The sequence below is a fragment of the Leishmania martiniquensis genome, chromosome 7, assembly GCF_017916325.1.
Source record: "Leishmania martiniquensis isolate LSCM1 chromosome 7, whole genome shotgun sequence".
NCBI lineage: Eukaryota > Euglenozoa > Kinetoplastea > Trypanosomatida > Trypanosomatidae > Leishmania > Leishmania martiniquensis.
In genome coordinates this window covers 7,501-32,992 of record NC_090142.1, presented here as the reverse complement: position 1 = coordinate 32,992, position 25,492 = coordinate 7,501, and the positions used below count along the sequence as shown (strand labels likewise).

At 54.5% G+C, this 25,492-nt stretch overlaps 9 protein-coding genes across 9 annotated transcripts; 1 reads left to right on the top strand and 8 right to left on the bottom strand.

The window, feature by feature from the left end:
- Positions 1-908: 908 nt before the first annotated feature.
- Positions 909-2,786, bottom strand: LSCM1_07264 (uncharacterized protein; the record flags this gene model as incomplete). Its single annotated transcript, XM_067324644.1, has 1 exon — positions 909-2,786. The coding sequence occupies one exon, from the start codon at positions 2,784-2,786 to the stop codon at positions 909-911; it is 1,878 nt and encodes a 625-aa protein (XP_067181001.1).
- A 1,164-nt stretch (positions 2,787-3,950) lies between these two features.
- LSCM1_07263 (uncharacterized protein) lies at positions 3,951-4,529 on the bottom strand (the record flags this gene model as incomplete). The annotated part of the gene is made up of 1 exon (XM_067324643.1): positions 3,951-4,529. One exon carries the CDS (start codon positions 4,527-4,529, stop codon positions 3,951-3,953), a length of 579 nt encoding a protein of 192 aa, XP_067181000.1.
- Positions 4,530-5,654: 1,125 nt separating this feature from the next.
- On the bottom strand, positions 5,655-6,431 carry LSCM1_07262 (uncharacterized protein; the record flags this gene model as incomplete). The annotated part of the gene is made up of 1 exon (XM_067324642.1): positions 5,655-6,431. One exon carries the CDS (start codon positions 6,429-6,431, stop codon positions 5,655-5,657), a length of 777 nt encoding a protein of 258 aa, XP_067180999.1.
- A 1,763-nt stretch (positions 6,432-8,194) lies between these two features.
- LSCM1_07261 (uncharacterized protein) lies at positions 8,195-11,077 on the bottom strand (the record flags this gene model as incomplete). Its single annotated transcript, XM_067324641.1, has 1 exon — positions 8,195-11,077. The coding sequence occupies one exon, from the start codon at positions 11,075-11,077 to the stop codon at positions 8,195-8,197; it is 2,883 nt and encodes a 960-aa protein (XP_067180998.1).
- A 619-nt stretch (positions 11,078-11,696) lies between these two features.
- On the bottom strand, positions 11,697-12,641 carry LSCM1_07260 (uncharacterized protein; the record flags this gene model as incomplete). Its single annotated transcript, XM_067324640.1, has 1 exon — positions 11,697-12,641. One exon carries the CDS (start codon positions 12,639-12,641, stop codon positions 11,697-11,699), a length of 945 nt encoding a protein of 314 aa, XP_067180997.1.
- A 601-nt stretch (positions 12,642-13,242) lies between these two features.
- LSCM1_07259 (uncharacterized protein) lies at positions 13,243-13,437 on the bottom strand (the record flags this gene model as incomplete). The annotated part of the gene is made up of 1 exon (XM_067324639.1): positions 13,243-13,437. One exon carries the CDS (start codon positions 13,435-13,437, stop codon positions 13,243-13,245), a length of 195 nt encoding a protein of 64 aa, XP_067180996.1.
- Positions 13,438-15,467: 2,030 nt separating this feature from the next.
- On the bottom strand, positions 15,468-16,367 carry LSCM1_07258 (uncharacterized protein; the record flags this gene model as incomplete). Its single annotated transcript, XM_067324638.1, has 1 exon — positions 15,468-16,367. The coding sequence occupies one exon, from the start codon at positions 16,365-16,367 to the stop codon at positions 15,468-15,470; it is 900 nt and encodes a 299-aa protein (XP_067180995.1).
- Positions 16,368-16,962: 595 nt separating this feature from the next.
- Positions 16,963-17,775, bottom strand: LSCM1_07257 (uncharacterized protein; the record flags this gene model as incomplete). Its single annotated transcript, XM_067324637.1, has 1 exon — positions 16,963-17,775. The coding sequence occupies one exon, from the start codon at positions 17,773-17,775 to the stop codon at positions 16,963-16,965; it is 813 nt and encodes a 270-aa protein (XP_067180994.1).
- A 5,139-nt stretch (positions 17,776-22,914) lies between these two features.
- On the top strand, positions 22,915-25,092 carry LSCM1_07256 (uncharacterized protein; the record flags this gene model as incomplete). The annotated part of the gene is made up of 1 exon (XM_067324636.1): positions 22,915-25,092. One exon carries the CDS (start codon positions 22,915-22,917, stop codon positions 25,090-25,092), a length of 2,178 nt encoding a protein of 725 aa, XP_067180993.1.
- Between the last annotated feature and the right edge of the window lie 400 nt (positions 25,093-25,492).

Below are 25,492 nucleotides of genomic sequence, written 5' to 3'. Positions count from 1 at the left end.
GTAGTGCAGTTCTTTCCCTTTCACTAATCGGGCGCGCTCTCCCCCATACGACCGCAGCGGCACATCACCACCCCGACCCTGCCACACACCAGAGGGAGGCTCTGGTGTGTGAATGGGGACAAGTGCTGATTGGCTTGCCCACAGCTTGGGGCACCGGATCCCTGAGATACAACGCTATGCTAAGTGCCAGCCGTCACCGAGGGCACAGAAAACCACCCAAAGTAGAAATAAGACATGGGGGCGAGGAAGGGAGTGCAGCAGCGCTCGCCCCCTGCCCACACAAATACACGATACGATCACGCCCTTCCCCCTACAGCCCTCACACAAACAAGCTGCCCACTGTTGCGACTTCGGTACTGTTCACGTGCGCTAGTCGAGTACGCGTAAGCACGCTTGTGTGCAGAAGGCTCATATTGTGGGCCGAGAGCGTATCGGTGGGGGGGGCCGAGGGAGGAAAAGGGTACACACAGAGCAGTCATAGAGGAGGAGAAGGGAGAGAGAGCACACTAAGCGCGCGCAAGGAAGTAAAACGTGATTGAGGAGGTGACTGCTCCCCCCCCAAACCGGGACATCAGCCCTCCGCAGCGGCGGTGGCGGATGCTGACACTTTACTCTCCAGATGCTACAACGATCCGCCTACACTATGTAGGGGCTTCCGGCCCAGCGCCACGTGACGCACAAAGCGAGTGGGCGGACGGCAGCCACGGTGATGATATCGGCGTCGGCGCTGAGGACCGCGTGCTTATACATACATATCCGCACATTTTGCGCTCACTTGAGTGGGCTTCACACTCCTGTACGTTTAGCGCAGCTGCCCAAAAGAGGAGCTGCCCAGGAGGGAGACGCGCAGTGTGGACAGGTGCGCGCTGTGGCCTGCCAGCCGCCCGCCCACTCGCCCTGCGTACCCACTAGTCTTCCAGCTCGATGACAGCGTTGCTGACGCGGATCGGCCCTACCTGAGCCGCCGCATCGTACTGGTTGCGCATAGCAGACGTTGGTGCGGCGTTGAAGTCATACATATCGTCGATCTCGTCATCGTCCAGGCCGAACTGGATGAAGTGGTGGCGCCGCTCGTGATATCGACTCACGAGAAAGACAATAAGGCCGCCTATCCCCAATATGCACAGCGAAAGCAAAAGAACGCCCAAAGCGCTTCTGCCCTTTCTCTTGCTCTCGTCGTCGTCGAACGCCAGCATGTCGGTGCGGGGCAGCACCGATGCGATCCCGTGGTATTGAAGCTGATCCTTCGAGAGGGATACAAAGTAGTTCAAGCGCTCTGTCGAGCTGCACTCGCGTGCCGTTGCGTTCTTCTCCTCCTCACAGTTCAGTGCTAAGAGGACAACTTGCTTGCCCTCACTGTTGTGCTTCAGGTGCACCAGCGTTAACATGGACCGCCTCAGGCAGAGGAGGTTGCTCAGGGTATTCAGGAAGCCGCCGGGCAGCTTCTTCGCCTTGAGCACAATCTCGACACTCGTAAACTTGGACCACGGACGCTCCGCTGTTTCAGTCGCCTTGGGACACTCTGCGTGCGTGGAGGGATTCGTCGGCACGGGGATGGGCGGCCGGGTGGTCGACTCCCGGTGACTGTCAGTGATGGCGACGTCTTCGATGAACGGCACCTCCGTCCACACATTTGTTGCCTTGCGCTTGTAGCAAACCTTGTAGGAGCCGCCCTCGGTCATGACCCACGTCCAGAGTGAGTAGGTGGTGTTCAGGCCGTAGCTGTCTGCCGGCTTCAAGTGGTTGGCGAGGAGGACGCCGCCGGCAGGGTTGCCTGTGTCGCATTCCGTAGCAAAGTCTACAAACTTCGCCTCGTCGCCCTTCTCGCGGGTGTCGAGATCGTGGCCATAAAACTTGATGGTCGTCTCAACGCCAGTCAGCACCTCGCCCCTCTCGCTGAGGCCGCTGACGATGTCGTAGTACGCCGGGTTCCCGGCGTAAACGGTGATGACAGCTATCTGCGTCGCCACGGAGCTGTTGCTCGAGCGGTAGCATACACGGAATGTGTTAGGTTCATAGAAGGTGGTGGCGCGTGCGCTGAGTTGGGACCAGTTTCCGTCGAAGTGGCCTGTGTCTGGTATCACGGTGGAGTAGTCCATGTACAGCACGTCGCCGTGTGGCCGCTCGCACGTCCCTAGCGAGAAGTCGACAAGCGAAACAATGTCGCTGCTGCTCGCCACTTGGCCAACGCCGTAGTTGAGCACAAGAACGCTTCGACGGGCGCTCGTGGAGTACACCGTACGTGGATTTACTGCCACAACCGTTGGTAGGCTGTCCTCGGCGCTCCCCTCATTCGCCGTCTCGTACGAAAAGAGTGCGCGCACTCGCAGGTTGCACCGGGGGTCTGCCGCGAGGTTGGTGAAGACGATGGAGAACTTGCTGCGAGCGGGCATTCGCGCTGTTAACTCTGTCAGGGAACCGCCCGTCATATCGCTGATCGAGAACATACGCCTTACGATAGTGCCGCTATCGTTAGTGTAAACGGCCTGAAGGCCGAGGGCGTAGGTGTAGTCGGCCTGGTGCTTTATGCGGCAGTAATCCTTGCCCTTCTCGGCGTTCAGAGAAACAACTTCGTATGCCAGGCAGTTGAGCGCTAGCGCATGCGCCCGAGCTGAGAAGTTGTAAAGCGTCGATGAAACCTGCGAGCCAGCCGAGGTGGAGTATTCTGTGATACTGCAGGCCGGGTAAAGGCGCTTGGCATTTTCAGCGGCCAGGCAAAGGGCGGAACAGAGGACTATGGCCGCGCCAATGGCACCCAGAAGTGTGAGAAGCTTCACTCGGAGCATCGGTAAAAAAGCGAAAAAAAAAGGAGGCGTGCTCTATCTCTGTTGTGCGAGTGTATGCGTATTTGTGTGCACATGCGAAGGGGCCAAGGGCGGGGGAAGGTGGAGGGCGGCAGCGGCCGAACGAAGAGAAGAGAGAGGGGAAAGGGAAGGCCCAGCGGCAGCAGCGAAAAAAAAATAGCCGGCACAGAAGAATCCAAAGAGAGGAAGTCCGACGGAAAAACAACTAATGCGCCCCTGATTGCCCTGAGCACGGCGCCCCTCGGGGCGAATGTGTGGCAAAGGGTGGTGCTGGCGGTGGAGGGAGAAGCACGGAAGACGGCGCTGCCAGGTCAACGTCCGAGACCGTACAGAGGCCGATCTGAAAAATGAGACCCGAAGTGGGCGTCAAATGTGAAGGAGGAGGAGGAGGGCGTACGGTGCAAAACACTCGCAAACAAAAAAGAGATCGCTTCTTGTTGTTCCGTTTAACTTTCCTAGACAGAAGCGTTGACGCACCCACCCACCCCCACACACACACAACGACGGAGAGAGAGAAAGAGGGAGAAAGGGTGAGGAGCAGAGGAGAGCGATATGGAGGGCAGCTGCGGAGAGGAGGAACCGCTGTGTATGATAGCCAAGCAACGAGTAAGCAAGATACTAGGCCCAGCAATGAGGCTGCTCTGCGCCTTGGCAGTGCTGAGCGGAGGACATCCCCACAGCTGCAAGAGGGTACGTATGGACAGACGTGCCTGAGGACCTGAGGGAATAGAAGAGCCGATAGCGTGGAAGTTGCATTCGTCATCCATGCAGGCGACTGCGGGGGTAAACGTGTCGCCTCTGCCTCGTGCATGTGCGTAGAAAAACTGGCCGGATGCTTGGGCAGAGATATAGTGACCCGATGTGAAGTTTGCGGTCTCTCCCTCTGACAAAACCCCGAGCTGCGCAGCGCCAAGTCTCGCTGTACGATTGTACTCATATGCTCATCCCTTTCGACACACACACGCGCACGCGCAAACTGTGACGGAGCAGTGAAACACCAAACTTCTGCACCTTAATGTGCGCACACATATCGGATGTCGCACAGAAAGGGCACCAAGGGGCGCATCGAGATGTAGTCACGCGTCGGGGGCAGTGGGGGTGTGGCTGCGCCTCACCTAAAAGCGACGAGAAAGGCGACGCAGCTAGCTACTTCTTGCCTGCCGGCGTCGCTGGTGACTTTGCATCCGCGGCACCCGGTCTCTTTGATGCGCCCCGCTCCTTGTGGAAGACATCGATCGTCTTTATGTTGAGCATCGACATTCGCCACGCAACTTTACCGAGCCGGCGTTTCACTTGGTTGTCCAGCACCTGCCGCTGCCACGGCGACTCGAACGTGTTACTCTTCTCACGGTCGAAGAGCTCCTCCGTGTACCATTGCTGTGCCACAATTTTATTCTCGAAAATGCCCGGATAGGTCCACTCGGGTCCGATGACAGGGTCGGCTTGTTCCTTGAAGATGGAAATGGGGATGGACATGCCCTCCTTGCCGTAGGTGTACATGTTCTGCGGCACATCCTTTACCTCTACCATCTTTCGGTGCTCCATGCGACCAGAGTACGCACGCATGAACTTCCGACGCTCTCTTTCGAGCTCGATCTTTGTCGGCACTGTGTCATACGGCAAGTACACCTGCTTGTAGTCGGGAAGGTCGCCCGGCTTACCGCTGCGCTTCAGCAGTACTGGAGTGCACACCAGCAGCCTGGACGTGCAAGATCTCCGAAACATGCCCTTTCCCCTCGCTGCTAAGGCTCGACCAGAGGTGTGTATATGTGTGTGTACGCATATACATGTGTACCACGACCACGCGGGCAGTGCTCACACCGAGACGGCAAGAGGGAACGACATAAAAAGACGGTGAGAGGACATGGAGAAGCCCACGATGCGGCACAAAGAGAGAGGAAAAAGGAAGACAGTACCTACAACGCACATTAACTGTTCCATATGGCCTTCGAGAATGGAAGGGGGTGAGAGGCCAAGAGCGACACATGCTCCCCTGGTAACGACGCTGGTTTCGTCTCCAGCGCATCGTGCGACAGGCCAGAATGTACGGAGGCGGCAACAGCGGCAGCTGCAACTGCTCAACAAGTCGCCCCAACTGCCCAAACAGGCACATTTACATACACCATGATATCACCAGGGAGACGCCATTAGGGAGGGGGGAGGAAAAGGAAGCATGGCAAGGGGAAAGGGTGAACACTCGCCTGTCTTCAGGGGGCTCTCTAGGGCGCCCGTTTCCCCGGCGCACCCCTCCTTTTTAGCTCCCTCTTTTGCTGCTGCGTGGGTTGACCCGCCCGTCGTCATGGGCAGGGAAGAGAAAGAGATGGCTGAGAAAATGGGGGACCCTATGACTGCTCTCTTGCCCTTCGTTTTTTCTTTTTTCTGTTACGTTTCCTTGATGTCAGTACTAGTACACCTCGTAGGGAAGAGAGGGAGAGATGGCGGTGAGAGGAGGGTCAGTCGGTGGACGAAGGGCAACGGTCGACGCCGATCCCGTAGCGACGACAACAGGCACTCCTGACAACCCTCTCAACTTCGTCCCTTCCGGAGGCTCACGAAACAAATGTAGAAAAACAACAACGACAACGACGACATCACTGACACACGCACGCACAGGCATACATGTGCGCACAGTGGAGGGGGGGGGCTATGCTTTAAGTTCCTAAGAGAAATGAAAGGAGGAGGTCCGCCGCGCGCGCGCGCGAGAGAGAGAGAGACAGACGAAGAGGACGAAGAGAGCGACGCACAAAGAAGCGGTGGAGAAGTGCCACACGGGGGCCCTCACAGAGGGAGCCCGAGAGAGAAGCCGCGGCGTACGCGCCGTCATCACATCCTCGCCTGGCGATGCAAGACCTACCACGCCTTCTTCCAGTAGCGGAAGGTCGTGCGCCCGTAGATACGCCAATTCGTATTCTTTTGGCCGTAGTGGAGTAGGAGGCAATTGACAAGGCCCACAGTGGTGATCACCTTCCAGAAGGCTACGCGACGGTCATCGTACTCAGACTCGGCAGACCAGCGGAGGAAGTTCACCACGTCCTTGGCCATCTGGCTGATAGTGGCAGGGGTGCCATCTTCATAGTCCACTAGGCCATCCGATAGCGGCGGCGGCATAGAGATCACGCACCCCTTAAAGTAGGGGTTCCAGAACTGACCTGGCTTCACCTCAGGCGCGAATGGCGGGATTTCCATCAGCTCACCGTTGCCCCAGTTGTAGCCAGTCACCAGGGAGAAAATATAATCCGAGCCGCCCTCCTTGCCAAAGACGGCGTGCTGCAAATCTGGGGGCTCGGCGCCGTTGTTGGCGAACTGCGCGGCGCGCTGATTCGGGTAGGGGGTGGGCAGGGTGTCCGTCGGCTTGCCGGGTCGGCGGTTCAGGTTACCCTCAGCATCCGGCTCGCTGTCGATTATCTCGTACTGGGAGGCCAGCTGCTTAATTTCTTCGCGAGTCATGAAGCCTTGGAAGTGGGTGAAGGTCATGCGGCCCAGTGAGTGGCACGGGGCAAATACCTCTGTGTAGATCTGGCGGCCACGGCGGACCGAAGGCCAGTCAAGGCTGTGCCAAATCTCAAAGCGGTCATTGTGGTTCCAGTACCAATCCCGCTTGATGGGGTGTGCCCTCTTGCCTCCCATTACTGCGCCAAGCGGGTGTAACGAAGGGTGTACGTGGGAAGATGGATGACGAGGATTGTGGGAGAAGAAGAGCAACGGGGTCTGCGTATGTGTACAGCGAGAGGCTCCACTATTGTCCTACTACTCCTCAGCGAAAGAGGGGATGGGGCGGGCGAGTACCGCTAGGTTAGTTCAACTGAATAAAACAAAGCCGAGGAAGTCAGGGAGGAGGACAGGAGCTGGAAGTGAAGAGGGCACTCAGGGAGCACCACGCGTCGGCGAGGCCGCGCCCCTGTGAGCATTTCTTGTATCGCGCTCGCGAGTGGCACGTATGAAGCAGTATTAGTACCTGACTGCGTCGCCTAAACATGGGGCCACAAGTAAAGGAGAGAGAGATGTCCGAGAGTGGTGGTGGTAGTGGCACACCACGGCCACACCGTTGGTAGGCCAAGGGCTCTCGGGTCTCCATTCCCTCCTCCGTCCATCCACAATTACACACGCACCTACGCATCTCTTGTGCACTCTTCCGTGATCAACTGGATCGTGAGGAGAAGAGGAACAGCGCGCATTACATGATTTGCACACCTGCGAAGCGCACTAAACTTTGTCTCCCACACTCCCATCATACCATGCAACACGAGCTTAGCTGCACGCCCACCTGGCCTGTCACCGGCCCGTCGCATGGCGCGAAGCAGCCGTAGATGAGCATTGCAGCAGCGCACCGACTCCGTCACCCCAGTATGGCCTCGCCCACAAACTCGACCTACCTGCTGCGCACGTCGCATCGCAGCCGCTCCCATTATGCTCACCACAGAGCGGCGTATCCCTTGGGCTGGCTTAGGCTCCACACACACCACGAACCAGTGAGTGTCGAGAGAGGCAAGTTCGATTCCGGTCGACACTTCGCCCAGAATATGGGTGGTGCCAGTGTCTCCACCGCTGCGCGTCGCCCTGACGCAACGCCATCCAGGTCCTAGAAGCCGACGTGAGGAGCGATAGATTGCTTTGCCCTCCCGGCATCGCGGGTGCTTGGCACTGCCATGCCACCAGAGGCGGCTACGCATTCGCAGGGATAGGAGCTGCTTGGCCTACCCACAGAGTGTGTACTGGATCCTGATACCACGCTGAGGTGTCCCCCGTCGTCAGGAAGGCCTGTGCCAGATGCACGAGGAAAAGGAAGGAGAGCAGCCCACAGGCACCATATCCACAGACCGACAAACCCTTACAGAGGCGCAGGGAGGGCGTGTACATGGCGCAACGGGTCGCTGCTATCCACATCAGGCAATAGACCCCCGCACGAAAGCTTTCACCATTCGGAGTCAAACAAAGAGACGGAATGACATCAACAACTCCTTTCAGTGTCTACGTGTCGACGAGAGAGATCGATTAGGGACGAGTATGCCACCCTCTGAGGGCTCGCGTCAGGCGTATTGCGTCACCACCGCAGTCGCCGCTGCCGCGCTATCCTTTGGAGAAGGCAAGCAGGCCGAAACATACACAGACACAGAAAATGACGCCCCAAAGCGGGTCAATGAAGCGATGCGGATGAGGGAGAGCACGAAGCAACACGAGGGAGCTCACCTCCGCCGGTAAAGAGGAAACGCTCAACGAAAGAGAAAAAGGAGCGACGGGCAATGGTAGGCGAGTGCCTCTGACCGCACACAAACCGAAGAGATGAGAGCAGCTGCCAAATGGGAGAAGAGACGCAGGACACGCGAAATCAACGCCCTTCACTCTATTTCTTTCTTTCTCTCTACTTGCATTGGTTGTGGGATGGGCAAGGCCTACTGGAGAGCGAACTTCATTGTGTTCAGGGCACCCTCCTGAAGCACCGAGTTTTCCGTGTACACGAGCACCTGCATTTCACGCTCGGATGTCTGTATCTCGCACACGACTGGTACGTACTCGACTCGCTCCTTCGGCTGTACCGCGAACGCGGCAACGCCGACGAGAGAGCCTGATTCAGTTACTTTGGTCCGATATCCTTGCAGCTCGAGCAACCGAGTGAGTGCGTTCGTATCTACCCTACCCGACGGCGACACCGCCTTGCGCCAGCCGGCGAAGGCCGACGCCTGCTTTGTTGTCTTGTATAGCTGGCTAAAATTGGCGTCTGAGTCCACCTGGTAGGGGATAAAGAACGTGGTGGGAAGAATCGGCAGTGAAAGAACGTCGGTGCGCAATCGCCCACTGTCGCGCACTGGCGCGTACTGAACTCGCACACTCGGCGGACTGCTGAAGGCGAAGCACGAGCGCGCGGCAAACTCAATCGTGATTGTGCCCCATGCCGCCACAGAGGTCCCGTCTTTTGTGCGCGACTGCAGGACGAGCCCCACCTCCGCACGGATGACCTCCATAGCTACCTGCACCAGACCCCCACCTGTCTTGTCACGCACCAACACCGTTATGCGAGTGTCTGCCCCGTGCGTTGACTTCGTACACTGAAGCTCTATCGACTCATTCGAGAAGATTACACCTTTGTCAGCGCGTGAAAGCTCAAACAGGCGGCGCCGATGCTGTTGGTAGGTGCTGCGAGCTTGATCCGCATCCTGAAGAGGGAGGGACAAGTCGAGAAGGCTGTCAAGCTCCGCGTTGGCCTGGTCGGTGGTGTCACCTCGCACATGGTCCGGCGTCGAAGGTGACGAGAAACCATTCAGTGTGATACCTCGCTTCGCCTTCTCATGCGTTACGCCGGAGACCGGCGTAGCGGTACGCTTGCTCGCGTGATTCATGTCTCCCACGCCGCGTTCCAGAATCTTCAGAGCCCAAATGTCTTGCACACTACTTTGCAACCGCTTTACCCGATTCATCACGGTGTTGACGTCGTCTCGGAAGGGTGGTATAGGCGCAAAGACCTTCTCCAGCAGCTCGCTCCGTGCCAACTCCACAAGAGCGATGAACTCCGTCGCACGTTGCTGCAACTCCGGGTGAGGGCTGTTGGTGTAAGCTACCAGTGTCTTCAATATGCGCTCGCGCACCGCTACGTCATCGTAGAGAGTGTAGAACTTGCAGAACGTGGTGAGAATTATGCTCTGCGTGACCACTGAGGTGAAGCTCAGCTGCTGTGTCAGGAGAGTGAGCTGCACCATCGGCGTGCTCTCGGCGTTCAGCGCGATCTGGTAGCCAAACTCGCCGAGTAGGAACGCAGCAACGCGAAGCATCACCTCTGGAGCCTTTGCCCTTTTCCGCAGTTCTTGGAAGACAGTATTCGCCGCACGTTTCTGCACGGATGGATCGTTGACTACAACCTGCACGACGCGGTGTGCAATATCTGGTGGGCAAAGATCCCCTGCCTGCGACACAACAGTGAGCATGATATCCACGTACGTGCTGTACTCTTGGCAGTACTTCTCCGACAGAAGCGCGATTGAGAGGACGAGGCTTGTCCTGAAGTCGGGGTCCGCTGAAATAGGGAGGTACGAGATGAGCTCTTTGATGATGCTGTCAGCGGTGCTCGGGTTGCACATGGCCACGAGGACATCAAGCGCCTTTTTCCGAATCGAGGAGTCGGAGTCGTGCAGCCCGACGATGACTTGCTGCTGGTGCTGCCGGCAGTGCATATGGAAATCGAATCCTGGGACGTCTACAAAGCTCAGGCGGGCCAGCAGGCTCAGGCCAATGTAGCGCAAATTCGCCTCCCGCTTGTCGGAGAGAAAGGAACTGATGAGCGCCACGCACTCCAAAATGAGTTTAGGGCCGACATCCCACTGAATGCACAATGACACCACCTCAAACAGTACCGCGTTCATCGCACTGACGCGGCTCTGCGTGCCACGCTGCTTCCGCTGAGTCTGCGCATCCTTCAAAACCTTATCCGTCGCCTTAACAACCTTGCGCAGAACAAGGATTATGCAATTGCGCTGATCAGCTTCCGATGGTAGCGGAAAGTATTGCAGCAGCCGCAGGAGCTTGGCCTGAAGCCACGGTGCCGGGACGCCGTAGTACACGTAGCCAGGCTCCGTCTGTTTTTCTAGAATGATGCGCGCCAGAACCCGGACAAGCTTCTCGGGGATGCCTCTGTAGAGGTGCACCGTCTCTTTGCTGATGCAGCCGTTGAGGAATGTCACGGCACACATGCTGACACCGTCCTGCGTCGATAGCAGCAGCTCTGCCGCCTTGGGAACAACAGTGCTCAAATCAACGATCTCGGGGTACTTTCGATAAATGTGCAGCAGTGTCAGGAGAGCCTTCTTGCGGATGTGCTGGTTGGCGTTGTCGTCCATGACAATGGAAAAGACACCTTCGTGCATCACCTCCACGAAATCTCGACTTCCCGTGTTCGCAACGGCAGAGAGGGCGAGACTTCGACTGAGATCGAACGTTGAGAGAAGATCTCGATACACAGTGTGCGTGGTGAGCTTCAGCAGATCACTGTTTTCATTCAGTAGCACGGAGGTGGATAGGTATCCGATGAGTTTGGCGGACGGGCTCTCCTCTGACATGAGTTTCAGTCCCTCCATGTGCCCAAAGGTAATGGGGTAACCGAGCATCGAGATGAACATCAACTTGCACACGTACTTCTTTCGATCATATGTCGTCATGGTGCTAGTATGAATGAACTTGGCGCGTATCTTGGCCAGCTCCTCATCCACGCGGGTCTCTTCCTCCTTCTTGTTTCCAGTTGCACGACGGATGTCCTGGATGAAGTGGGCGAGACCTCGCATGTCCATTTTTGCAGCAGGTGTAGACGTCAGGGGAATGGGGGAGAAACATGTAGAAGGAGAAAAGGATGATGTGCCTGTCTGCAGCGATACAGCGAGCAGACAGACGCTCAGAGGAAGAGAGAGAGAGACGGTGCCGAGCCGGATATGAATATGGCACCGCCAAGTTGGGAGGAGAGTTGCGACAGGCAGAAGAGGGTGTCAAGGAAAGCGAGAGAGTGAGAGCCAGAGTAGAGGGCGAGCGCACAAGCGTGCACAGGCGCAAGGGGGGCCGAGGTGGCAGTAAGAGGAATGAAAGGTGCCACGGCTTCCAGTATCCAGAGGCATCCGCCCTCTATGCTGTTTCGTGCTCTTTTGTGTTCTTTTTGTTCTCTGAATCCGCGCTGTAAGCGCGCCCGAAGTGTCAGTGTCCGTTGCAGACAGCGTGAGTACGCGGGAAAAGCATGTCTTCCCCATCACCTTTTGCAGGTGAAACGCTTGCCAAGGCATTGCCATTATCCAATTTTTCTCCGTTCTTTTTTGTTTTCGTCACTTCTGCCACACTGTCGATCGCGCCGTGCGAAAAGTGGTCGCGCATACTGACACCATACACCAGCGCATTAGCCAGGCGAATAAACTCATTTTAATATCATTCTGGACGATCGGGTGAGGGCGGCACATCAATGGTGAAATCCCGCCTGCGCCGCTTAACCGGGGAGTCTAACGCGAGAACACATGGATCCACCTGGCATCTGATTTCATCTACGACTGTGCGTGATGGCAACTGTACTGTAGCCTGCAAGCGCCTCAGAGCTCCCTCGTCGGCGCGCGCGGAGGTAAGGCTGCCACACTGATCACTGGGGTTGTACCGTTTCCGCTTGGTGAGTAGATAGGACGGTATCCCACTCGTTTCGACCTTTCGCGCTGCCGCATTCCACGGAATCTCACGCAGCACCACCCGCTGGGGCGTTGCCTGCAGCAGCGGTGAGCAGCAGGCAGGCTTCTTTTCAAGAGCATCTTTCACGATGCCCCCTGCCTCTTGAGGAGGGGGCGTCGATTTTGATAGGTCAAAACCCTCTCCGCTGCACCGCTCGAAATCCCAACCGTGGTTACGGTGCCATAGCACGAAAACGCGCCGCAGTTTCTCCCTCACGTCGTTTTCAGCCTTCCTGCTGCATTCGAACCTTGACCACGCTTCCTTCAATGCGTGCGCTTTCAGCAGCGCCGGCGTGACGCTTGTACGCAGAAAAAGGATGGGGAGAATAACGTCCTCTACTCTCTTTACAGTTTTGCTGCGCAACTTCTGTCCAGCAGCGGCGCTTAGTAGTAGCTCGCCAAGCGCCAGTACCGCCTCTAAAAGCAACCGCTCAGTATTCAAGCTGCTCTTGCTAGATTCTGAGTCTTGCTCCAAGAGTGACCGAATTTCGAGTATGCGCTGCAGCATGATCTCAGTCGTCCCCTCGTGGGGTTTCTTGACGCCAAACAGCTGCTGTTGCAGGTCGTCGAGGGCGCGCTCTATCATTCTTGTCTCATCGTTCTTCACGGCTGCCCGTGTTGCACAGGCGACCAACAGAGAAAGTGCATCTATGTTCATGACGGATGTGAGGCCCCAGCACTTGCGAAGCGAAACGCGGGGGCGTTAGGTGTGCCTCTATACGAAAAAAAAACTGCAGTGTAGCAGTTTTGAGTTTTATGGAGATAAACACACAACCCACAGAAAAAATGAAAAGGTTACAAATATGTACAGCACCCGTTTCCATTGCGCGAATGAAGAAAAGAAGGCGAGCATATAGCACGGGTATTGATAATTGTGTTTCGAGATGAAGCAAGTTGTTAACCTCATCTGACTACTTACCATCGAGGCGCCCATATCTTGGGCCATTTGCATTGTGGCGAAAATGCCGTCTCAATCAGCTTTCACCCCCGGTGCACCGGCTACCAAGAAAAGCGGAATTCGGACAGCTCAGTCGAGGTACTGTTTCCCATTTTCTTGAAGCCAGAAGAACGCAGAACATCGATCGCCGACGCCCGAGGGAACTAATACAAGTGAGTGAGGGAGAAAAAGAGTGAGCGCTGAAGAAAGACAAGTGCGGTGATTGCAGCAATGCGTACAGCACTGTTACCAGCAGCGTCGTTCCGTTCACCTTTGGGGAAGAACTAAAAAGGAAAGAATATCAAGGAAGCCACTGCGCTGCTCACATAAGCAGCATCATATCCTCGTTCTTGCGCAAAAAGGTCAATGCCCTTCTTAAAGGTCCCTCAGGTTCCCCTTGGCGAGAAACTTGTTCGCTTGTTGTGCAACGGGCGATGCTGTCAAGGGCGCAGGTAATAGCCAAAGCCTTCATAACAGCGTATCGGCAAGCCTCCGTGTGTCCTCCATGCTTACGCATGCCCCGATCGCCAATCAGAGCACGAAACTGTGTTGTGAAGGGCTTCTTCTCGTCTGCGTCGTAGAACGAGGAGACGGTGGCCCGGCTCTCGAGGATGTCATCAGCATTGCTTTGCCCTTTCTACAGAAGCAGCTCGTTTGCCACGCTGCCGCGAACACCTCTCTGGATATTCACTTACGCCCTCTGAGGTAGGCTTCGCAACTCCGAAACGAAACACCATTGCTAGTGATTATCTTTGTAGTTACATTCGCCATGAATTACGCTGGTGAACATGATCGTCTTCGAAAGATCGAAGAAGCAGGCGCTACCTCTGCTCTTCGCAGTATCTTCCACGACCTCGAAGATCTTGACGCTTAGCCTCATAGCGTTATCGAGCCCGTTGCAGCTCCCCTCCGTCCTCACCGACGATAGGTTTTGGCATCCCCCCTTCAAATACAGCGTCCACAGCCTCACACTCTTGTGCGCAACGATCACCTTAATGATGGGCTCGCCCACGAAGCAGAAATTAGGCTCGATGCCGTTGCTTTCTACATCGTGCCTGAAAATTCACCACCTACCTGGTAACTGACTGTCTCGTAGTCCGTCCAGGCAACGGAAAACGTTCCATCGAGCTGCGACTTTATGGGCTGATGAACGAGTGCCGTTTGCTCGGCAATGGAGACCCCTCATATGACCTGTGGCGCAGCTGTAGAAACAATCATACCTTAGTACAACTTCCGCTGCCTCGGACTGCCACCTCTGCCTGTCAATCGGGAGTGCATCAAGCGGACAGCTCGCATGATGACACGCTCGGTCATGCGATTTGGCGATGACATCGCCACCGAGATATCTGTATTTCCCTGCCTCCCATCACCTATCCGATCCAACTTCAACGCTCCCCAAGTAATCGAGGATACGAATCAAGCTTCAGTTTCTGCTGGGTGAGTCAGGCAAGGTGTGCTTCTCGCTACATTCCATACAGGTGAAGGCCCCTCCTCCACCTCTTCAGGCCTCGTGCTGACATGCAACACGAGCTTAGCTGCACGCCCACCTGGCCTGTCACCGGCCCGTCGCATGGCGCGAAGCAGCCGTAGATGAGCATTGCAGCAGCGCACCGACTCCGTCACCCCAGTATGGCCTCGCCCACAAACTCGACCTACCTGCTGCGCACGTCGCATCGCAGCCGCTCCCATTATGCTCACCACAGAGCGGCGTATCCCTTGGGCTGGCTTAGGCTCCACACACACCACGAACCAGTGAGTGTCGAGAGAGGCAAGTTCGATTCCGGTCGACACTTCGCCCAGAATATGGGTGGTGCCAGTGTCTCCACCGCTGCGCGTCGCCCTGACGCAACGCCATCCAGGTCCTAGAAGCCGACGTGAGGAGCGATAGATTGCTTTGCCCTCCCGGCATCGCGGGTGCTTGGCACTGCCATGCCACCAGAGGCGGCTACGCATTCGCAGGAAGACGTAAAGGGGAGCAACGCAATAAGAAAAAATAGGATACGTTTCGTTATCTCATGGTCTGAAGCGATTTTCATCAATGCAGTGGTATGTACTCAGGGCAACAACGGTGACCAAAACGTGAGAGTCGTGAGGTCAACTATCTCCGTATCTCGATTCGAGTGTACAAAGGCAATTTATTGTCAAGAAAATAGGTCGGAGGTACCAGAAAGTGAAAGGGGCGAGGAGGATCCTTCATCCATTGGCCGCTGACATCTCCAGTGACCCCTCAACTGTACTGTTTGTAGCACGAGACCAAGGCAGCGCCTATGACACACACACACGCCGAAAGCTTCGGTCATTTCCGAACGTGACAGAGGATTGGCGAGGAATTTTTCGTATCTATGCGTCATTCTGAGAAGCATGGTACAAGAAAACACAGTTTGCGATCACCGGCTCGAGAGAAACAGAAACATATATATATATATATATATATATATATACAGGCGAGAAGAAGAAACGGATACAGTTAAAAGAGATCAGGAACCTTTTCACCAGCATGGGAGAGGTGTGGCGTGCAATACGTTACCGACTGGTGCACAGCGAGAGCTACTTCCGTGTGTGTATGAAGAATGTGCCTTCCATCGAACACCACTCCACACTCATCTCCTGCCACAGGTAGTCCTTCATGTCGAACAGCTCGAAAGCAGCAGGGTCTCTGTAGGAGGCAACTGAGCGAGCGTGGGGGTATAAATCATCAAAGCATAAGATACGGGTCCCTACAGGGGCTAATCGCAGCCGCTCCGACAAGAAGTGTGTCAGGGGCTTTGGAAAAAGCAGATTTGAGATCAATATGGCTGACCGCCCATCCTCCGCCTCAAAGGCTGTACGGTTAGAAAGAAGTCGAGCCAAATCAGCCGTGATTATTTCTACCGTCGGCATGGGACGATTATACTTTTGCGCCAACACCGGTCGCAACACCTGCCAGGCCTCACGTGCAACATCTGCGTTATGCTCGCTGATTTCCACTCCGACACACTTCGCGCCAGTCATGCAGGCGACTTGAAACAAAACTGAGCCGTTGCCGCATCCCAAGTCGTAGAACGTGTCATGTTCCGTAATTTTCATCAAGCGCACGAGTCTTGTGACGAAGGTTGTCAGTAGCGACTTTGCGCAAAGCTGTCGCGCTCCACAGACCTCAACGACACGCTTCTTCGACAATTGAGCGTAAGTGTTCGATAGGATTTTTTCGAACTCCACACAGCAACACTGCTCCGTGGCACAGTGATAGCATCCACTCTCATTCGGAGTCTTTCGAAGTGGAAGACGAATGGGATCCTGCGGTGACCCGCTCCCAAGCTCCTTTGGCGTCCCTGGATGGGCAGCGCCGCTGCCAGCTGAGATATCCTTCACGACTTTCCCTATGGCCGCATCAGAGACCAGATAACGAGAAATCGGCCGCTTCGACCTGAGGTCCAGGCGCGCTTTCTTCACTTTGAGAATAGGCATTCTATGAAAAACAAGCTTCAGAAGGTACTGTAACACTCTCCATAAAACGTGACCGCTGCGAAGCGCAGGGAGTTGCGTCAAGATCAGAGGCAGACTATGTTTAGTAACACTGCTGTGTCAGGACCGTTACTAAAGCAAAACGGGGGTGCAAAAGAGAAGGCTCAAAAGCCTGCAATGCAATGAGGCACATATACAGAGCCCCTTTATCCCATCACGAAATCCAGCGAAGATGTAAAGGCCGAAAGAAAAGATGAGTAACACAGAGCAATAGGTGCTGTTCGGAAGAGCTTTACAGCAGCAGAGCTCGATAGCTCTACGAGACTGCACCACAGCACAAAAGTGAAATATTCACAGTTACTACCGTTACAAAGGAACGCTACCTATGCTTCCGCACATCAGTATAACACTTTCTAACTGTAATACATTAAAACAAAGGAGCACATTCCTTCCAACGACCGCGCGGCTACCGCCCTTTGCAACCACATCAATACGAGAGCATAGTACAGAGCTCGAGGCTGCTTTTCACTTTGAGATTTGTGACAGCGATCCAAAGCACAAGCTTTCCGTGCCTAGTCGACACAGATAGAGAGAAGCCTCAACCTTTACCGCGCAGCACGTTCAAACGCTCCTGCAAGTCTCTTTTGCGACTCTCTAGAAGCTGCTTCTTGAAAGAACCCTCGTCCGGAATCATCAGTTTTCCCTCCTTCCAGTAAGACAAAATAAGGCCTCTGGCGTCCAACACGGGCAGTGCAGTTCCTCCATTTGCACGGAATTTCGCCTCTGCCTCACGCTCAAAAGGAATCAAATCTTTGTCTGCGCTACTTGTTCCCAGCCACTTCACTTTCTCGAGGTAGTCGCAATCCCTCCTTACTGGCTGATCGGCTTCCGCCAGATCTCCCACTAGGGCATCATTTTCATCAGAGCTATCAGTCACCGCATTTTCACCTCTCTCATCCCCGTCCTCTAGACGCTGGCGCTTTTTCGTAGATGTGGCCTCCGGTAGCTCTTTCGCGCATCCGAAAAAAATTTTCTTGCGTGACCGCGGCGCGCCGGGCTCATCGGCAACAAACGCGAGGCGTGCTTCCCACTGGTGCTTACGAGAAAGTAGCTTATTGACCTCGTCGTTCTTTGCGCGAATCACAGCCTCGCCATCTTTGTCAATGCTTAGTAGCTTTGGGTCCCGCAGCTGTGCTGACTTGTCACCGATTTCCTGCTTCAGCCTGAAAAGAACGTATTTGATGACTTTCTCATCATCTACTTCACTTGGATTAGTCGGAAGTCTATCCACGCCCAGCTTTGCCAGGCGCTCCTCTTCCTGGCGTCGCTTAGCTAGCTTGTATAGAATAGTGTTTTTGCGCTCTTTTGTTCGGGCAAGTGTGCCCTCGATTTCTCTTAGTCTATCCTGCATTGTGCTTTTCAGCTGCTGCTGGAGAATGAGCATCCAATGCCGCGTTTAGCGAGGCAAGAGTAAAGATAAAAAGTCGTGAAAAGTGAGGCAAAGCTTCGGCATGCAGTTTGGGTCGAAGCAGCACAGTGAGTAAGCACAGGCATTCAAGCATGCGTTCGTACGTAGAGGCCCTCGCTGACGCGCCTGCTAACCACTTCTGAAAACTCAGGACTGCCTCTAACGAGTAGAGGGGAGGCTTCCCTGAGCACCTAAGCAGGGAATGGGGGCATCTACTAATTAAACGCAAGAGCTCCTTTCTCGACTTTAGGTCGTCATAACCACACTCTCCCAAAGCAGATGATAAGGCTGATGCGCAGGCGCCCATAGATTTTGACAGAAGATAGCTTTGCCCCCCCTCCCCGACCTTCCAGACAAAGAAAAGCTGTACATTCCCTTGTGGAATCCCTCATTAGAGATGGGTACATTTTCCCTTCTCTCCTAATGAAGGCATCGGGAACGAGAATTTACCGAAGTACTTCCGGAGCAGATGTTTTCTGCTACATAAGCTGCATCGCCCCCAAAGCGTATCGCACTGACAGTTTCTCGTTGTTACTAGTGCTCAAGCCCGACTCACGATCATTGCACCGGCGAAGCACAACGGCTGTCCAGCGCATTCGATAGGCATCATTAGCTTCGCTGAACACCCACGCCACCCCTCTTGAAAAGCAACTGACAGTAGCTTCCCTTTCTTGAAAACCATCGTTCTTCTCCGACAAAACACGACCTCGAAAAGCAGCACGTTTCAGGTCAGCGGCGCGCACCTCCGAAGCACCATTACTACCCCGTGAAGAGTGCCTGAATGACCGTGATGTGCCCGCTTCCCTACATGATGCCGAATGGAGGACACGTAGCAGAGCCTTTCACTTTGATTCCCTGCTTACCCCCGCTACAATGTTTCAGGATAGCTCATAAACTTTCCAACATATTCTGCACTTCCCCATTCAACCTTGGCGGATCGTTTCGCTTTCACTTGCCTTTCTATCATTTCACCCCAATCTTTTTGCGCAGCGACTGTATATGCTTCAGTATTACCTGCATGCCAAACAGTCCTTTAGCATTCATCATGTACCCCGCGGTAACTCGCAACGCAACGTGTTCAAAAGAAAAAAGGACATTCATGACCGTCAGTAATAACATGACATGACTACCATCGACCTCGATCCCATAACGCTGCGAGTGCCAGATGGCTCTCATTGAGCGTCGGGAGCCGGCCGAAAACACCCCGGCCTGACAACAACGAACCAGCTCTTGCTTGACACCAGCATCTTCCATCCGACCTCACTACATGCGGGTTTCCTGTACCAAACTTAAACTCTGCGCAACACAGAAGTTGACGCCATGTTCGAAGGTATCTCTGTTCTGCACAAACCCTGCCCGAGTACGCCTGCGCTAACAGGGCAGGAGCCAGTTTGCTTTCTAAGGGGGCTACGACGTACTAGCCACTCTAGTCCCCCTGTGCATGGAAGCTCAGCGGGAAAAGGATCACCACAACCTACTCAGTATTCTCATCTGAAAGTGTGTATGCCTCACCTGCACTGCACAATGTCCATTTGCCAGGCGACACATTCCTCGGAAGATATGATTTCGCTGAGGATCCGAGTGAGACTCGCTAGGCAAGTGAGCCTGCAGAAGAAACAACCGAAGCACAACATAGGGGTATTCTTATGAGGATGCGATGCCTACGCCGTGTAACAGGCATGCGTCCTCGCGTCCTTTCGGATACAGCGGCCTGAATACTTTATTACGGCAAAGACGCTATCGTGCCAGCGTCCGTGAAGAGCCTCAACCTGCTCATAGGCAACTGAGGGAACGCTGCGTCTATGGAGACACAAAGACTTAGGTGCACAGCTACCGATCAGTGGTCCATGGAGGCTGCTACTCCAATCTGCCACAGGTTTTAGTTGGTGATGCCGCGCGTTTTGACCAATAAAGGTGAAGCAGCCAGTGGCCTTTTGCTGAGATACACCACTGCCGATGTGGAGAAGTTATTTGCCGTGAGGCAGGCGCTGCGCCGCGGCGCGCCTCTCCACAAGTGGCGCCAGGGTGTCACTCGCGCCCCCCTAAAGTATGATTCAGCTAACATAGGTATTTTCCCTCCTCGCGCACACCACAACTGCCTGAGAGGCTTATCGGTGCTGTGCCGCGAGGCTACTGCTCTCTCGGTCCGAAATGGAAGTTGCCGAAGCCACTAAACATCTATAAGTGCTTTTGGCAGGATTCCCAAAGCTATACGATGAACATCGGCACTATCCCGCCCCTCGGGAACATAATGAAGAGAAACTCATGGCCCATCTACACACTCACGCCCACTTGTCATTCGACATCAAGTCAAGGTGCTGATGCTCTTCTCTCAGCTTCTTCTCTCACTGCCAAGTCCAGTTTTGGATGTCTTCAATAATCACGGTGCTGGGCACATCATGACAGTGCTCTTTCATAATGATTGCTACCGTTACGTGTTTCGTGTGACTGTGGCGCGGTCAGTGAGAGACGGAACACTCTCTCTTACTACTTTCCTCGCTCTGAACCGTTGTAGCGACTTCTATTTCTTTTCACAGATTCTGTGTGTTGCGCACACTGATTTCCTTTCGATGCTTTGATCATTCACTCGTTTCTGTATCGAGCCTATGCGTTTCACTTGACTTCACAGGAATCAAGACCAGCCGCTCGTCTCAGAGGCACCTCATTTCCGAATAGACATAAGCTGACGTGCATGAGATCCCCCCTTGAGAGAGTGGGAGCTTATGCTCTTGCTCAGGCCCTTGCGTGCCTCTTGTGGTTCTCGTGCAATGCCCTACTCTTTTATGGCCAGTACTACTTGCAAAGCTTCTTGCCGTACAACTCAATACAAGACAATGGCCTTAAGTCCCTGCTCACATTTGTACCTCTCCCGACAAACCTTATCTACGATGCCACACGTTCTTCCCAACTCTGCGGCGGACAGCGTGCCAAGCTCATCACAGTGAACTCTCTCTGCGACTCCGTAAAGGACGCTGCTCCTGCGCTTATAGCCGCCATCAGCATGGAAATTGTGTGTGCTGAACATGCCCACTTCCGCTGCAGCGCTTCTCCCTCATCGTTTCCCCTCACCAGAAGACCGATGATGATGGGTGACGAGGCCGTAACAGCCTTATCCAACTAATACCGCCGTCTGCGTTCTCACAAGGCTTCACAACCCATGATCGGGCCGTGATGCCCGCAAAAAAAAAAAACGAGGTTTGCTACAGTGATGCCATAACGGTCGACGGCTTCTACTTCATTTTTTTCTCTACTTCTATAGCTCGAGGCCATCTTTCTCGAAGACCGGGTACTATTGCGCAAAGCTGGCGATGTACTGCCTTCCTGAGCAGGAACGCATTACGAAGGCATCGAGGTATGATGGCCCCATTCATCAAACTGGGTTTCTTGATATGTAGCTGCGAAATAAAATTGCTTGAGATCATCCAGTTGTCTGTGAAGAATCAGCTCCCTGACGGCGAGGGCCTTTGGCATCTCCTGCCACATGGCTTCATTTGGGCGCCGCGCAGCGTTGATGCTTTCCTGTTCCCTGAAGGCTGCTCTTCCAGTAATTAATGAATAAACATGGATTCTGGGCGTATGAACCGGTACGAGCGCCATCTCTTTTTCCGCGCGCGAGTTAAAAAGCAGCGGGCAAGGCACCGGTGGAGAGCGTGCTGCCTATTAAGATGAAAAAGAATGGGCTTCAAAGGAGACAGGCGCCAGTACTTTCGCAGCGCCACTGATGGTGGTGGTGCACGGTCTGTGATTCACCAGTGTGATGGGCTGATCATCTACCTGCTTCTGCTCAGTCTCTTTCCTGAGTTTAACAAGCACTTTCAGCTTGGCGGCGATGCTCGCAAGCGCCACTTCATCAGGACATGGGTCATGCCGTACCTTTCAAAGCAAAGTAGCAAGAAGTTCGGCTGCACTGTCGCGACCTGAAAGGACCGATTACCTTGCCGCCTAATTATTTCCAGCTGTTAGCAGCTGTGGAGGATAAGCGTCATCTGCTACGAATAAAGAGCGGAGTCTCTGCTACCCGGCATCATTACCACATGTGCACAGTTGACATGGAGCTTTTCTTCAGTAGAGCACCATGATATTTGAAGCTATGGCGTGCTTTGGTAACAGTGCAAGCGGCCTCAGCCTTTGCCTAGCTTCTGCTTACCTGCTGTCAGAAATCGTATCTGGCATTCTACCCCTTATCGACTCTTGACCATTTCCCGAAAGACCCTCCCGAGAATTAGTGATGGTGCAAACTTACTTGGGTGTCCCCCTGTAAGTTTGCTATTCAACGTGAGTTTTCAAAACCCATGTTTTACTTTTCACGAGTACAACCCTCCTACTACTACCGCAGTATATTTCGCTGTCCGTTTGCACACTTGTATTCTTACACCACACACACACACACACACAAAGAAGTGAGCATCTTGTGAGCCTTTTCTCTGTTAGCTCTTTTCCTTACACCAATTCGTAGGCGCGAGTACTGCCCTCTGTCCCCTGGCTCTGGCTTTCCACAAACAGCCCAGAGCCTGCCCTCCTCTCGAGCATTTGTTTCCATTCAAGAAGCACGCTATAGTGAAGGATTCATACCTTCACAGCATCCTATGAGCTTCTTAAGGTTGGTGGGCTTTCTCATTTTCTCGGCGCTTTTCGCACCTTGCTGTCATGGTTACTCCACCCCCGGCGACCGGCATGCCCAACCTTTCCTATTTTGCAAAACTAATTACCTTCTGCTGTTGACATGCCTCTTTTCTCGGTGCACAAGCACCTCTGACAAACTAGAATAAAACACTAGGACAGAGATGGTAGTGTACCCTGCTACCGTACCTTCTTCCTTTCTCCTAGGTCGAAGAGTGCGCAAAGAGATTTTCATTTTTTCGTTTCACTACAAAGAACGGTAGTTCGGAGCCCAATGCCACTCTTCCCTTCTCACACCAAAGCGCTTTTCGAATGTCTTTTCTGCCTGCTGACCGCTGAAAGTCATCACCTTGTACAACTCCGTCGTCTTTGTTCCCTCATCTCTCTCTGCTACAGTCAAGTCATTCGTGTTTCGCGAACTACCCAGCAAGGAAACCAAGCAGGAGTAGATCACTCATCGCCATGAGCACCGTTAGACGTACGCCGCATCTCACCTTCTCGGACCTTCAGCTGTCCATCGACATTGGGTTCTGGGAGCACCTCCGTCAGCTCAAGGTGACCAAGTGGAAACTGGAGGAGCCTCATGCTGCCCTCGCTGGCCTTATGCGCGTCAATGTTTCAGACCGTAAACTTTTGTCCCCGCCAAACCTGGTGCAACTCAGCGCCGGCAGTCTTGATCCGTCGACGCTCACTCAGGCTGCAGCAGAGAACGCTGCTGATATTGTGAGCGTGCAGGTTCACGGGACGGTGAAGAGCTTTAATTTTGCGGAAGAGCTCAAGGCACTGGATTTACGAGGCGAACTACTTTCGATAGCGGCAGAGACGCTACTGAAGCCTGCTCTGACGTTGTACGTTAGTACTGAAGAGGAGGCGGATGCCTGGGCCAGGATACCGTTTGCTACCCTATGCATGTTCACCTACATTGATGCGAAGGCATACCGTTTCTTTCACTGGGAGTCTTTTCCGTGCACTTCGATCGAGACCGCCTTGCTGGTGGGCACTCTAGTGCTGGGAGCATCGCCTGCGCGGCCTTTTTCCACTGATGTTGCACAAGCGATGCATCGCCACGGGACCAACCTACTCCGTCAGCAACCTGCGCGGGCCTGCAACCCATTTCTCGCTGTGTGTACCAACGACAGCGTTGAGTTCCTCTCCTTTTCGCCAACTGCCTTCCTCACGGCGAGTGCCACGACAGGATGCGCCGCTGTTGTCTGCTTTTTCGACTTCTCCGACGCCGCGGAGAGCATAGGTCTCCCAGCGCGGAACATAATCACATGCCTGCGACTCGCAGCGCCATCGCTTACTGCCCTTCGCCTCTACGCTCTGCGTTCTGGAGGCACAGAGAAGAGTGTATTTGTAAGCCTGCAGTTCGATCCCCTCGAGGACTCATTTGTTGAATCTCTCCGAGAGCGGTTGACAGGCGCGCCGCCCGCCGACCTGGCGCGCGTGCAGTGGAAGGAGGAGTTTCCGTTTCTGAAGGCCTCTGGATGGCGTAAAAAAAAGATTGATATCCTGGACCTCGGGCCTTTCATCGATCCCGTCCAGCGAGCAGCCAGCGATTCTCGTTTCAATCTCGAACTCATGAAGTGGCGTGTGTTGCCGTCCCTGGCGTTGGATTCGATTGCGAGGTGCAAGGCTTTACTTCTCGGCGTTGGCACCCTGGGCTGCAATGTGGCGCGAAATCTGCTAATGTGGGGGGTCCGTGACCTTACTTTGGTCGACCGCGGCCGTGTCTCCTTCTCTAACTTAGCGCGACAGTCGCTGTTCACTTTTCAAGCAGCAAAAGACGGCATGAAGAAGGTGGATGCGGCGGCCGAGGCAATTGAAGCCATCATCCCGGCCGCGGTGGTGCGACCAGTGCCCTTGACCATCCACATGCCCGGGCATCGTATCGATGATACAAAGGCCAATGAAGCGCTGGGCGACATTTGCCGATTGGAGGAACTCATCGCTGAGAGTGACGTCGTCTTCCTTCTCACTGACTCACGTGAGGCTCGCTGGATGCCGACCATCATCGCTGCATCAACAGGAACTCCGGTCATCAACGTTGCCCTTGGCTTTGACACGTACGTGGTGATGCGTCACGGTATACCGGGGCCGGCCTCCCGTTCCAACGCCGTTGGGGCGGAAGACTCCAGTGACACCAGTCGCACCGAGTTGGGCTGCTACTTTTGCAGTGACATCATCGCACCGACAGACAGCCTCAGCTTCCGCGCGCTTGATGAGCAGTGCACGGTGACTCGACCAGCAGTCTCTTCCATTGCGTCAGCAGTCGCGGTGGAGCTGTTGGCCGAGCTGTATCAGCACCCGAAAGGCTTTCGCTGCCCAGCCTATCGTGAAGCCACTGTCGGTGAAAGCGACCAGGGGCGGTGCCGCCTTGGGGTTATTCCACAACAGATCCGCGGTAGCGTCTTCTCACATACGATGCACCACCTCTGTGGTGAGCGAAACCCCTTCTGCACTGCATGCGCTGACGCACTCATACATGCGTATACACAGCAGGGGCGCGAGTTTCTCCTGCGGTGCGTCAACAGTCCCCCGCTCATAGAGGAAGTGTGTGGCGTAAAGGCGCTCAAGGCAAAGTGGGAGGCGGATATGATGGAGACGCGCTGGAGCTCGGATGAGGAGTGGGCTGACTAGGACGCAGCTATCCATCTCTCTTTTTCCTCATGCCTGGCTGCTGGCATTCATCACCCATCACGTACAAACCTCATCGCTGAGCTTCGCAGGGCTTTCTTTTTGATTAACTTCTCTCCTGCGACTCTTTTCTTCACCACAAGTCTCTTCTCCGCTGTGCTCTCACATTCTTTATGAATGCTGGATGCCGTCACCTCATCCACTTGCGCAAATCACCTCGCTTCCCTGGACATACCAAACTGACGAAAGCAACCTAGCGCTGGGTCTCTCGTGTATCTCTGCGCTTCCTTTGGCCTTTCCTCTCATGGCGGCATACAAAATGCTTGCGATCCTATGCAACCCAACATTTTCACCTTCTCCTTGCGTTCGCATGCGCCACTCTCTCTCTCTCTCTGCTCCTCCT